The 14,593-nt window shown below is 41.9% G+C and overlaps 1 protein-coding gene across 1 annotated transcript in view; it reads left to right on the top strand.

Annotated features, from left to right (window-relative positions):
- CA8 (carbonic anhydrase 8) overlaps positions 1–14,593 on the top strand; it is a 230,125-nt gene that overhangs the window by 115,932 nt on the left and 99,600 nt on the right. The window contains exon 5 of the mRNA XM_036830406.1: positions 3,110–3,263. Coding sequence (XP_036686301.1) covers positions 3,248–3,263 — 16 coding nt within the window. The 5' untranslated portion in view covers positions 3,110–3,247. The remainder of the gene's footprint in view (positions 1–3,109; positions 3,264–14,593) is intronic.

Genomic DNA, 14,593 nt, shown 5'->3' on the forward strand with positions numbered 1-14,593 from the left:
GGGGAAATCTGATCCTGTTGAGAAGTGGCTCCTTCAGGCTGGCTTAAGACGGATGTGCTTGGGCTTCCCTGGTGGCGCAGTGGTTAAGAATCTGCCTGCCAATGCACGGGAAACGGGTTCGAGCCCCGGTTCGGGAAGATCCCACATGCCGCGGAGCAACTAAGCCCGTGCACCACAACTACTGAGCCTGCGCTCTAGAGCCCGCGAGCCACAACTCCTGAGCCCGTGTGCCACAACTACTGAAGCCCAAGCGCCTAGAGCCTGTGCTCCACAACAAGAGAAGCCACCGCAATGAGAAGCCCGTGCACAGCAACGAAGACCCAACGCAGCAAAAAATAAATATAAGTAAAATAAATTAAAAAAAAAAAAAAAAAAAGGTGGGTGTGCTTGACTTGGTTCCTGACTTGGGAAGCAGGGACAGGGAAGTTAACAGTGGCCCCTCTGGAGCAGGGACAGAAAGGCTTTTCATGACTCCTTTCTCTTAACGTCTGACTTTAGGCAGACTGAAGTGGCCGTAGCTGAGGCCACAGGTCCATTGGCTCCACGCACAGAAAGGCCAACTGCGGTGTGGGAATGCGACACTCAGCTCTGTCAGTGTTCAGACCTGCAGGGTCCAGGGCCTGGTTGCTGAGAGTGGAAAGAAAAAGGCTACTTCCATTTTATTTGGGGTGGAAATTGTTCCTCTGCCTTGTTTTGCTCTGTTGCAACTTGTTGAATTTTATTCTAGTTAAGACTCATCAAGGGGTAAAAATCTATAGAATCTGAAAGGATATTTATAACAGAAAGTAATCTAAGGATTATTTTTCTTTTTCTCCACTCTGTCTTTATTCAGAAAAAAAATTACATGCAGTGTGCTTAGGTTTAAACAGATTTTTACAGTTGAAATCATAATTCTGACACTAAATAGTTGTTTTACTTTGGTCCCTTAATATTTCTGGATGTCTGCTTCCTCAGATAAAAAAATGAGGGGCTTGGAATAGATGAGCTATAAAGACCCTGTTAGATTTAAAAACTTTATGGTTCTTCCAGAGGCTTAATTTATAAAGAAATATACCCCCCCCCCCCACCCCAGTCAATCCCAGACAATGGGCTGTTTTTCACAAACATTACTGATAGAGCATCTATTTTCAGTTTCCTTTGAAATGGAGAACAATGTGACACATTTAAAAGCTAGCTCATGAGAATATTACCCTGCATGTATCAATCCTTCTAGTTAATTCTCTTGATAAGGACCATATGATAGAAACCTTTCTTTGCTGTAAAACTAACAGCAGTCTAGACTATATTTGATAATACTGTACATGCACGCTGTAATAGCTCTGAAAAATGATTTCATATTTGTTGCCAATTCAGTTTGCTTGAGTTGAGAAAAAGAAGAAAATTCACTTTCATGTTCATCTGTCCTGAATGACTGAACAGTTAAAAAGACATATGGTTTCTCCAGATCATTAGAAACTGTAGCTGTTAATTTCAGTGTGGATTGCTCTTGTGTTGATGATCCAGAAATGATTGCTATTAAGATAAGAAATTTCTTTTTCAGTTTTAAGAAAATATTCTTCTGTTCACATACATGCTTTCTTAGGATGAATTAAAGGATGTTGACTAGGAAAGACAGGAGACTAACTGAATAATGGAAAGCAGCATTATTTTAATAAATAATTCAGTTCACGGATGTAGTTTCCTAAATTTCATCTATCTAACAGCAGTCTGGTTAGTGTCTAACCATTGGTGATGGCTAAAAGAGACAGTAAAAATCTGTTTCCTTAGAGAGGGACAAGGCTGGGAGATATTGGGTAAGCGAGGTCAATGGTTCCTCATCTTTATATTCACTTTTAGTAACAAAGCTCCTATTCCTGATTAGGGGCAAACACCAGAGTACATATTTTTAATGATGTGTTAACTTCTAGATGCATAAGTAAAAAAATACCACAAAGTGATGGTACATTAGCCAGTAGACATTCTGCACACAGAGATACTTAAGAGATGCTTTTTAAAAACAAAAAAACCAACCCATCTATACTGATAGTACTTCTCTTAATACTTTCCAATCTCTGATGTCCTTTCTGGGAACACGGCACACATGCGCGCATGCACACGCGCGCACACACACACCCCCCTCTTGAGTTGTTGATGGTGGGGAAGGAGGACACACCCTTCAGTGGCAGCAGTGGCAGTGCTGAGGGGGGCTGGGAACCCGAGTCACGGCCGGAGCGCCGCAGGAGCACCGTGTGTGCTGTTCCCTTATCTCCGAGGGCAGCTGCAGAACAAGGTACCCAGGATGGGGGGAGGGCAACACGGGGTGTGAACTGGGGAGCATATCCTCAGCCGCTGCTCAAGGGTGATGCCTCTGTCTCCAGCTCACTTTTGACAGCAGTGATACGGAGAGGGTGTGGAAAGTGAGTGACACGAGAAGAGGACAGTGAGACGGAGGGTGAGGGAGAGAAAATGAGGGAGGGGAGAACGTCTCTCCAAGAAGCACGGACGTGGCCTCGGAGAAGGGCGACCAGGCATCCTGGGTTGCCCGTTGTCCTCATATAATTAGAAATAGTGTTCCTTCACTCTAAAAGTGTCGAATATGGATGACAAATTGTTACCCTAGATACAAGCCCCAAATGCCGGTAGCATAACTGATGACACGTCACCAGTCCTGGGGCTCTGAAGGGTCAACCGACGCAGCCAGGGAAGGAAAACTGCTGAGGATTCGCTGATAACTCGGACAAAAAGGGAGAAAATGTCACTGCGTTTTTTCCTGTATATTTCTATGATTTGATGGATAGGCTTCTGGCAGCTTAGCAGCTTGGCTGTGGAGAGGTGTTTTTGTATCAAATATTACAATCTTAAGGTTCCATAAGACTTTCCCCTCATCAAATCTCTCCCACCGTCTCTGTCTGCCTTTTGCTGCTAAGACAGACCCAGTGGTGCTCATACTCTTGTGTTATCCCTGCCCCTTGAACGTAGGCTGGGATTTTGGGACTTGCTTCTAGCAGATAGAATGGGGCACGGGTGATGGGATGCCTCTTCCAGGTTAAGTTATAAAAAGACTCTGGATTCATCCTGGTTCTCTCCCTCTCTCTCTCTCTCTCTCTCTCTCTCTCTCTCAAACTGGCAGCCACGTCCTGAGCTGCCCTGTGGAGAGACCCACACGGAAAGGAACTGATGTCTCCGGCCACCAGTTACCAGGGACGGAGGCTGCCCGTGGCCACATGAGTGAGCGTGGAAGCAGACCCTGCCCCAGTAGAGCCCCAAGATGACAGCAGCCCCAGGTGACACCTTGACTGCAGACTCGTGAGGGACAGAGGCTAGCCCCCAAGCCAAGCCCAGAGTCCTGACCCACAGAAACCGTGAGATGATGTTTTTTAAACTCATATTTTGGAATAATTTATTATGCAGCGATCGATAACTTAGATGGACACCACTTTTGTCCCCTTTCAGGGTTCGTGGATTAGCTTCCCACCGACCACACCCGATTAAAGCAAATCCTATAACTGGGCTATCGCTGAACAAGGTTAACCGAATGTCTGCTGCTTAGTAGGAGGGCAGGGAGTCAAGAGTTTCTGAGGGAAACGGCCACAGCGAGAGGGTGTATATGCATCCTGGAGAATGTGCCCAGGGCAGACCTGGCCTTACTCCCGTCCAAAGTCTCTCACAGTTCATATCGTCTATGGGAAGACTCCACCTAGACCCCTCACGTGCGGCCACTTCCCCTTCGTATGAGCTGCTCTTCAGCGATGGGGCCCTCATCCAGGCTCTCCCCCCGAGACCCCAACCCTTCTAGTCCGTTTCATTTGGGGCGCAGGCCGAGGCCAGGTACATGGAGCTCTCGCTCTTACTTTGTTTGAAGAGTGATGGTTCCACTTCCTGCTGCTGACTCGCGAAACTTTTGGTTGACTCGTTCCGCATTTTACTTTGTAGGTTTGAAAGCACAGCTGATGTCATGGATAAATGAGGCCGCCGTTTCTCTCTGATAAGGGCTCTTATCCGGTTTCATTCACTCTTGAGAAGCAACAAAACCTGGTGGTTCAGAGCTTGGCTCTGGATCTCGACTTCCTGGTTTCAGGTTTTGCTCTCATGTTTACCAGCTGTGTGACCTTGGGCAATCTGCTTCACCTCTCTGTGTACCCGTGTACTCAACCAAACATTGGGTAATAATAACTGCTACTGAGCACTGATGACCATGTATCTCTTATTTATTTATTTTTTAAAAAGTTTATTTACTTTTGGCTGCATTGGGTCTTCATTCCTGCGTGTGGGCTTTCTCTTCGTTGCGGTGCGCGGGCTTCTCATTGCGGTGGCTTCTCTTGTTGCGGAGCACGGGCTCTAGGCGCGCGGGCTTCAGTAGTTGCAGAGCGTGGGCTCAATAGTTGTGGCTCGTGGGCTCTAGAGTGCAGCCTCAGTAGTTGTGGCTCTCGGGCTTAGTTGCTCCATGGCATGTGGGATCTTCCTGGACCAGGGATGGAACCCGTGTCCCCTGCATTGGCAGGCGGATTCTTAACCACTGGGCCACCAGGGAGGTCCCATGTATCTCTTATTTATAAACACTAGAAATGGTTAGCTATTTTTTTTTTTTAGGAAAGAACTAGAAACTGAGTTTGACTTTTTATTTATTCATTAGGCTGTGCCGGGTCTTAGTTGCGGCATGTGGGATCTAGTTCCCTGACCAGGGATTGAACCCGGGCCCCCTGCATTGGGAGCGCGGAGTCTTATCTACTGGACCACCAGGGAAGTCCCAAGAGATGGTTAGCTGTTTTACAACGGTGAACAATCAGAAATACATGGGAACAGTCTTGCAGCGCAAGCATGAGGAAGTTAGCCTGTGCTTACAGGACTGCCTGCTTTCAGAGAACGCGCTGTGAACCTCAGCTCCTATTATCACAATATCATTTGGCACAAATATAAAGCAATCATTTAAAAATCAAAACACTTTCTTGAGCTCTGACTACTTTCTCCAATTTAAATTTTTGGAAGTTGCCGTGAATTGTGAAATAACCCATGGACATAGAGTGGATTCTTAGAGAGTGGTTCATGACTCAGGTTCCTCAAAAGAAACAAGCCCTCCCTCTGCAAAGCCTTTGGAAGTCATTTGTATTCAAAGAGTGGGGATAAGTCCTGAATTTTTCCAAGAAAAGAGAAATTGCCTATTTAATGGGTGAAAAGAGAACACTACAGAATCATTTATGGAACTTTTGAGGAACTGCAATACGAAAAATAAATGAGGCATTGTGGAAAAGTCAGTTCTGTTAGTCAAAGGAGAGTGTGATTTAAGTTTCACTATTTTTTAAAAAAATTAATTAATTAATTAATTTTTTATCTTTGGCTGTGTTGGGTCTTCATTGTTGTGCGCGGGCTTTCTCTAGTTGTGGTGAGCGGGGGCTACTCTTCGTTACGGTGCACGGGCTTCTCATTGTCGCGGCCTCTCTTGCTGCAGAGCGCGGGCTCTAGGCGCACGGGCTTCAGTAGTTGTGGCGCATGGGCTTACTTGCTCTGCAGCATGTGGGATCTTCCTGGGCCAGGGCTCGAACCCATGTCCCTTGCATTGGCAGGCAGATTCTTAACCACTGCACCACCAGGGAAGGCCCCTAAGTTTCACTGTTTTTTATCGAGGAGATGAATCTGGACCCAGTGATGATGCACAGATATCCCCAATAACCTCATGTCATACATGCTATTCATAGCAGTAGTTTTCAGTGGACTAAGGACATGTATGTATAGAATGCTTGGTTTATAAGGCCTGGAAATGGATTATCTGTTTTGATAATATAGATATTATATAATTATAATATATATTATAGACTATATATATTATATATCATATATTAGATATATATAATATATATATTATATGATAATATATGATATATATGATATGATAATATATTATGATAATATGATAATATATTATATATATATATTTTGGCTGTGCTGCGTAGCTTGCAGGATCTCAGTTCCCTGACCAGGGATTGGACCTGGGCCACGGCAGTGAAAGCCTGGAATCCTAACCAGTAGGCCACCAGGGAACTCCTGAGTATATTATATTTTTAAAAAATGACAGCAGATCCTAGACCCTTGAAACTCAAAGTGTGGTCCTGACTGCCAGCACTGGCGTCCCCTGGGAGCTTGTCAGAAATGCAGACTATCAGACCCCAAATCAGACCTATTAAATCTGAATCTGCTTTTTAACAAGATCCCCAAAGATCTGTATGCCCATTAAAGTTTTAGAAGCATTTCCTGAGACACATATCAGGTTAAAAGTCAAGTTCTTACGCTGGCCTGGCATAGTGGTAAAAGCATGGAAACTGAAGCTAGCATGCCTAGGTTTAAATCCTGCTTGCACCACCTACAGTCTGAATCAGACAACTTTCTTAACCTCTCAGAGACTCAGTTTTCTCATCTGTAAAATGGGAATGATAACAGCACTACCCTATTGGATTGTTAATTGAATTAACAATTGTAGAATGCTTAGACTGGCATATAGTGCCACAGAAGCATTGTTTAAATACATTTTTCTAAACCTATGTAACAATCAAAAAGTTCTAGAACCTCTTTACACAGTAAATTTATGGACTGATTACCAAGGCCTACCAATTTCTCCACATTCTCGCCATTACAGTGGTCCCTCAGTATCTGCAGGGATTGGTTCCAGGACCCCTTGCAGACACCAAAATCTGAGGATGCTCAGGTCCCTTATATAAATATCCAGTCAGCCCTCCATACCCTCGAGTTCTGCATCTGTGAGTCAACGGAGGGTTGACTTACTTCCTTACTCCCCCTTCTGGGCTTCCTCTGAGCCTCACACATATTTCTACTCTGTGCTTAGTGCTCTGAAATGTAGCTATCTGTTTATCGCTCTGCCCTCTACACTAACTAGGAGCCCTTGGGAACAAGGACTGTATCTCAGTCTTTTTGGTATCCCTCCAGAGTCTGGCACAAGCATCAACAAATGCTTTTAAAGTGAATGAATAGATGTTTGATCACTTTTTTGTCATCTTTCTCAAGGCCCAGACATTTGTTTTTCTCATGCATTTTTCTCTTCATATCATTTTAACACCATCAATTGATATTTGTGGAGAACCCATTATATGTAGCTGTATATATTTCTTGGTTTACTAAATACATTTTTGCATTATTTATATTTGCAAGTGGTGCCTGGTAGTCCTAATAATGCAAAACCCAGCAGATTTCTATAACATGATTTCTGTAACATGATTAGAGCAGGGAAGATTTTCTGCTCTAAGTTTGGCCCCTGTATCCTTCGCAAACAGCAGGATGTGACTTCATCCAGTCTTAGCCCCTTTGGACGCATAGTATAGCCTATATCACGCACCTAGTTATTTAGACCTAATTAAGGCATACAATCCTATCTTTGAATACTTAAAATACTAGCAAACCAAATACAGCAATATATAACAAGGATTAGACACCATGAGAACTCGGGATTTATTCCAGGAGTGCAAGGTTGGTTTAACATCAGAAAATCAATTAATGAAATACACCATATTAATAGAATAAAAGACAAAAACTACGTGATCACCTCCACAGACACAGAAAAATATTTGACAAAATCTGCCGTTCCTTCATGATAAAAACACTTACCAAATTAGGAACAGAAGGGAAATTCCTTAAACTGATAAATATGCCAAAAACTGTCAACAAGGATCATACTAAATGATGAAAGACTGAATGCTTTACCCTTAAGACTGGGACTAAGGCAAGGATGTCCACTGTCACCACTTCTATTCAAGTTCACAGTGGAGGGTTGTTGAGGTGGGGGAATGGAAGTGATGCTAATGGGCGTAAGGTTGCCGTGCGGCATGCGGGATCTTAGTTCCCCGACCAGGGATCGAACGAACCCGTGCTCCCTGCGTTGGAAGCGCAGAGTCCTAACCACTGGACCGCCAGGGAAGTCCCTAAGGTTTCTTTCTGAGATGATAAAAATGTTCTCAACTCAGATTATGGTGATGGCTGTACATCTCTGTAAATACAGTAAAAACCACTGAATTGTACACTTTCAACAGGTAAACTTTACGTTACGTACACTTGAATATAAGGGTTAAAAAGTCATTACAATACATAATGACAAATGACAAATGTTGTAACAGCAGCTAACCTTTTCCTAAGCACTGAAGGTGTCCTGGGCAGTGCAGGAAACTATTTAAATACATTATCTCCATAATCACATAAGAGGTAAATATTGCTATTACATCTTACTGCGTTTTACAGATAGGGAAGGTGAGGCTTAGAAAGTTTAAGTGATCTGCCGAGGTTACACAGCTGGCAATCGGGGGAGCTGGAATTTGGTCCTAAATACTACCAGGCTACACTGTACAGTGAGATTAAAAGGGAAGAATCTTCCAGACTCTACTGTTACTGAACACATGCTCTGGTCATTAAATATTTATGCCATTACAGTCCTGTGGACATATACAGACCACTTCCCTTGGTATGAGGTGGGGGCCTGGACTCGCAAAAGGGGGCTCGTGTGAGTCATAAACTGTTCCAGAAGTGGGCTCAGCTGAAAGTCAAATTCACACGTGGGGGATCACACACCCTTTCATTCACCCTACAGCAATGAGAACAGAAGCCCACCCAAATTATCGGCAACACACGCATGCAGGGCAGTAGGATCTTTCTCTCCCTTCAGCTCTTGGGGAGACAGCACAGAGGCAGATGAGCAGCGTGGCCTTCTACCTCTTACAAGGCCACCCAGCCCATGGAGAGTGAGCATTCGAGAAGCGGGGATGGAACGCTGGCAGGTGAAAGGGACCGCGGAAGGAGGTTTTCCCTCACGTTACTAAAACGACGGGACACTGGGTGAGCGCTAAAGCACGTGCCTCTTCTCTTCTCTTCTTCCACAGAGGCAAAGGGGAACTCTTTCACCCTCATGTACGCTCTCTGGCTTCCCTTTTGTGATTGGTCTTGACTTTCAGGGCCCTTGGGCGTTTCTTTTAATGTGTTTAAAAATATTGAATTAGAAGGTGAAAATACATAGGACAGGGTGAGAAATCTGAGTTTGCTGGGTTCATCACCACCCACGGTGACACACGGGAACATGACTGCCCAGGGAGCTAGGACTTACCACTGGCCCCCGAGGGCCCTCAGTCAGTTTCTTCTGAAAGTTCCTATTAGTGTATTATAATTACAAAAGTAAGACAACTTGTTTTTATAAATTTGATCCTCAATTTCACTTACCTGTAGCTTTCAGAGCCGTCTCCCCATTGTTTCACTCTGGGAAAAACCCAAGTTAACTTCAGGCACTTGAAAAGAGCTATTTATGAGACATCTAAAAGAGAAGACAGAATAAGCTCAGGACAACTTTTAAACAAACCTAATAAAGAATAGGTGCATGGAGGCTTGTATGTATCTTTTTTTTTAAATGAATTTATTTATTTATTTTTGGCTGCGTTGGGTCTTCGTTGCAGTGTGCGGGCTTCTCATTGTGGTGGCATCTCTTGCTGTGGAGCACGGGCTCTAGGCACGTGGGCTTCAGTAGTTGTGGCACGCGGGCTCAGTAGTTGTGGCTCTCAGGCTCTAGAGCGCAGGCTCAGTAGTTGTGGCGCACGGGTTTAGTTGCTCCAAGGAATGTGGGATCTTCCTGGACCAGGGCTTGAACCTGTGTCCCCTGCATTGGCAGGCGGATTCTTAACCACTGTGCCACCAGGGAAGTCCATTGTACATATCTTTCATAAGAGGTAAGGAGTCACAGAAACAATGACATAAAAATTGTGACCGTGCATAAATCAGCCCAGGTACTGAGGACCTGCTCTGTGCCAGCCAGTTAGCTGATGCAGAACAGATTCACAGGGAAGCCAAAGAAGATCAGATCAGGGTCCCTTACTTTCACGGGGTCACTTGCAAGACCCTTGAAGGCGCTCTGGCAATTTTATATTCTTAATTTTATATTATTATTATTTTTTATTATGAATGTAAAATTTTTATTCTATTTTTTTTGCTACAAACGAGTGTTTATTTAAAAATAATGTTCAGGAATTTATACTCACAGGACATGTTATAGTTAACATCCAAAGACAATCAAAAAATATTTCTTGATGATTTATTATATGCTTAGTACTAAAAAGCTCCTATATCTGTACAGTGTTGGCATTACAAGATTAGAGAGTTGTTTTTGGCTAATGATTATTATAGAAAAACACTGAGGAAAATTTCAACCATTACAATCAATCAGGTATAATTTTGTATTTCACGAAGGACAGTAGTCGTATTTAGCAATAGCCTCACTTACAAAGTGTACTCACTTCAAGGTTGTATTTTGATGCTGTTTCTTTTCCCTTCTCTTCTTGCAAATAACCAACAAGATACAAACTGCTTCCAATTGACAATCCAAACAAAGGAGGAATCATGGCTAACCATCCAGTCGCTAACATTTGTGAAAGGCAAACTGCAAACTTCCCCAAAAGGAGTAAAGTTGCTCCCTCTGACCACCTTATTCCATGAAAAGAGTGTACTCTGACTTCTAAGATGGATTTTTAAAATTCAGTAGAAAGATTTAGGAGAGTCATTTTATTGATGTATAACATAACATAAGGAAGAGTGGACAACTGTGAATTATTCTTCCAGAAGAGCAGGCCCCGCCCTCAGACTGTATAAGTCTCAGTCCTACAACACCCGTGTCAGCCTCTGCTTGCCCTTGCTTCTATAGAGGGTCTTCTCCCTCTTCCTCTCTCTCATCCCTCCTGTGGAAGCAGAGTTTGCTTACCCAACGCCTCCCTGAGTTCTGAGTGATTTTTGGCATCCAGTTTGCATTTTGATAGAGACATAAATGATACGATAGTCATTTCCTCAGGTTGGAATAATGTACTCAAATTCTCAACATTAAATTTAAAAGGCATAAGTGTAAGAAAAAAATCTAGCATCTGAGTTATAAAATAAAAGGTATTCGGTAGGGGAAACTTAGCTAGAGTATCATCTGTGAAGAAAAGAATGAATGTTTTGTTTCTGTAGTGCTAATGAGCTCGTTAGAAAGTTCTGGAGTTAGGAGATGTGGAGTAGCGAGGCAAGCAGAGAGGACCCCACGGTGCTCAGAGCCCATCCGCTGCGTTATCCTATGCGCTGGGAATCCTATTTCAGGGGTGTTAAAGCATAATTTTCAGAAAGGTAAACTCACAAAAATAAAATGAATATGTGTCAAATATTTTATTTAACTCATTAACTAAAATCCACTTAAATGTGTTTTTGACTTATAGAGATTTATATTCTCTGCCAGACAAACTTCATTTGCATTGCCATGAACAGGAATCATTTGCACTGCTATGGGCATACGACATTTGTGTTGTTATCCATTTTCTATAACTTAAACTCTATCCCTGCAGATTTGGAAAATACTCTCGTCAGTCAAGTGAAAGTACTCACCCCTTTGGAATTAGATAAGCCCAGAGGGTCTGGTAACAATGCCCTGAGCTCCAGAAATCACTTTGGCCCTTTTCCAGTACGTGGACCATTTTTCCTACACGAGGGATATTTCCAAAGAGGAGCATGCTTAACAGAGAGTAACTGTGAAAGCAGAAGCTCTTGAAATCACACATTATGTGGACAAGTGATGGTACAGGGGATATTTTCAGCCTAGCAAACACAAAGACACGTTGTTGACAGTGATTCAAGTTATAAAATACTGAAGAGTTGTCATGAAGCAAAAGGTTATCCTTGGGACTTCCCTGGTGGTGCAGTGGTTAAACTGCGAGCTCCCAATGCAGGGGGCCTGGGTTCGATCCCTGGTCAGGGAACTAGATCCCACATGCATGCTGCAACTAAGAGTTTGCATGCCACAACTAAGGAGCCCGCCTGCCACAAATAAGACCCAGTGCAGCCAAATTAAATAAATAAAATATTAAAAAAAAAAAAGGTTATCCTTATTCTGTGTAGTTCTGGAGGTCAGAACTAGGGTAAAGGAAAAAAACAAAACAACAAACAAACAAACAAAACAACCAAAAACAAACAGGAAGTTACAGAAAGGCAGATCTTAATTCAATATACATGACAGACCTGTCCAGAAGGTGCTCATGTGTGGATTCCTCGCCATTGAAAATATTTAAGCAGAGGTTATATAATTTTCTATAGGAATTCTGTGGAGTGAATTTTTACATTTTTAAGAAGCTTGGTCTAGAGCAGTGTTGTCCTATAGAAATATAATGCAGCTCATATGTAATTGTAAATTGTCTTATAGGTGGATTAAAAATTTTAAAAAAACCGATTAAATTGATTTTAACAGTACACTTTGTTTAACCTGATATTCCAATTCATTATTATTTCACCATGTAATCAATATAAAAACATTAGTGAAATCTTTTAATTTTTTTTTTTTTGTACTATGTTTCTGAAATTCATTGTGAATTTTACACTTAACTACACATCTCAATTTGGACTAGCCATGTTTCAAATGCTTGATAGCAACTTGTAATTACCTTACTGGACAGCACAGGTCTAAGACCACTGGTTTTCAAACTTTAGCCTGGAGGACTTGTTAAAAAACGATTGCTAGCTGTAGCCTCAGAGGTTCTGATTTGGTGAGTCTGGAGTGGAGCCCAGAAATTTGCATTCCTAACAATTTCTCAGGTGATGTGATACTGCTGGTCCAGGACCACACTTTAAAAACCACTGGTTTACACAATGTTCACTGCAGCTCTATTTACAATAGCCAGGACATGGAAGCAACCTAAGTGTCCGTCGACAGATGAATGGATAAAGAAGATGTGGCACGTATACACAATGGAATATTACTCAGCCATAAAAAGAAACGAAACTGAGTTATTTGTAGTGAGGTGGATGGACCTAGAGACTGTCATACAGAGTGAAGTAAGTCAGAAAGAGAAAAACAAATATGGTATGCTAACACATATATATGGAATCTAAAAAAAAATGGTTCTGAAGAACCTAGGGGCAGGACAGGAATAAAGACGCAGACATAGAGAATGGACTTGAGGACACGGGGAGTGGGAAGGGTAAGCTGGGACAAAGTGAGAGATTGGCATGGACATATATACACTACCAAACGTAAAATAGATAGCTAGTGGGAAGCAGCCGCATAGCACAGGGAGATCAGCTCGGTGCTTTGTGACCACCTAGAGGGGTGGGATAGGGAGGGTGGGAGGGAGATGTAAGAGGGAGGAGATATGGGGATATATATATATATATATATGTGTAGCTGATTTCCTTTGTTATAAAGCAAAAACTAACACACCATTGTAAAGCAATTATACTCCAATAAAGATGTTAAAAAATATATATATATGGAAATTGAAAGAAAAAAATAATACAGGATACAAGAATATCTGAGACTCATGAAAGAATCTGATAAAATTGATTAAATCCAGTTTATTCTGAAAAAAAAATAAATAAAAACCACTGGTTTAGACAAACCTAAGATATTTACACATAAGGCAAAAAATGCTTCTCTTGATAATGGGTACGCGTGTTGGATATTTGTTTCGTGTTTTTGTGAGATAATGGTGTTTGTTCAGGGAAATTAAGACTTTCAGGGTGGACTCCAAAGGATTCTGCCTTCCTCAGTCTTTGTTAAAGTTTCCTGTATTATATCTTTATCTCATTCTTGAGCACCTAGTGTTTTATTTGCTTTTGACTTCCAACAGAAGGTTACAGATTTTGAGAATATGTAAACACTAACATAAGAATAAGTCAAAAGTGGAGTTTCACATTGTTGTATTCTTATAAAGGGCATTCAGTGCTGGGACAGGATTTTCCAATGTGTTAGACCCCAGAGGCATCAATAGCCCTGTTTTTCTTTTGCAACATACCCATTGGCTATTGAACCCATGAATTTATCTAAATCTTTCAGAAAACTATAGATTTTTAAAACTATAGCATAATTTTTCAAAACTTGTTAATTGTACAAAATAGACTTTCTTTTAATTTTTCCTAAAATTACATCTTCTAATCTCCAAAAGGAACTTTCTTAATTTTATTATTCCAGAAATTGGCAAATACATCTATAACTAATTTACTGATGCCACATCATTTCCCAACTAGAATGCATCTAGGTATCTCCTTGGGAACTTCAGTTAGGGTTTTGCCCATTGGTGCTTATCCAATGGTTTTATCCATCAATATCCATCAGGTATTCCTTTTTCAACTTATTCTGTCAAAACTCATATTTCTTGCACAAGTTTTTTGGTTTGGCCCCTCAAAGATCATCAGTTAGTGCCAAAGCAGTTATGAAAAGGAAAAAAAAGGGAGGAGGAGTTATATTTCCGTGTACTGGAAAAGGAGACAGGTCTGGGTAGTCTTGGTAGCCAAGAAGACAAAAGTTTCTTCTTAGTAGATACAAAGAAACACAGACCCTTACAGAGAAACAAAAGTTTCTTCTCCTTAGGAAGTTCTGGAATACAGCAGGGACCACTTTCTCACAGTCATCACAAATGCACATGGTTTCCATCAACTCCACATACAAATGGGCTTGGATGTGCTCACCGGTCGGGGCAGCAGGTTCTCATCAGGCTTCTGTTACAGAGGGAAGCTTCTCCAAGCTGGGGCAATTCCCAAGGAGGACAAAAATCAATGGTTTTAAAAGATAAAATGTAGAGACTTTCAAAATGTAATAAAATTTTATGGAGCGTTCCATAAAAAA

The sequence above is a fragment of the Balaenoptera musculus genome, chromosome 17 (genome assembly GCF_009873245.2).
Source record: "Balaenoptera musculus isolate JJ_BM4_2016_0621 chromosome 17, mBalMus1.pri.v3, whole genome shotgun sequence".
Lineage (NCBI taxonomy): Eukaryota > Metazoa > Chordata > Mammalia > Artiodactyla > Balaenopteridae > Balaenoptera > Balaenoptera musculus.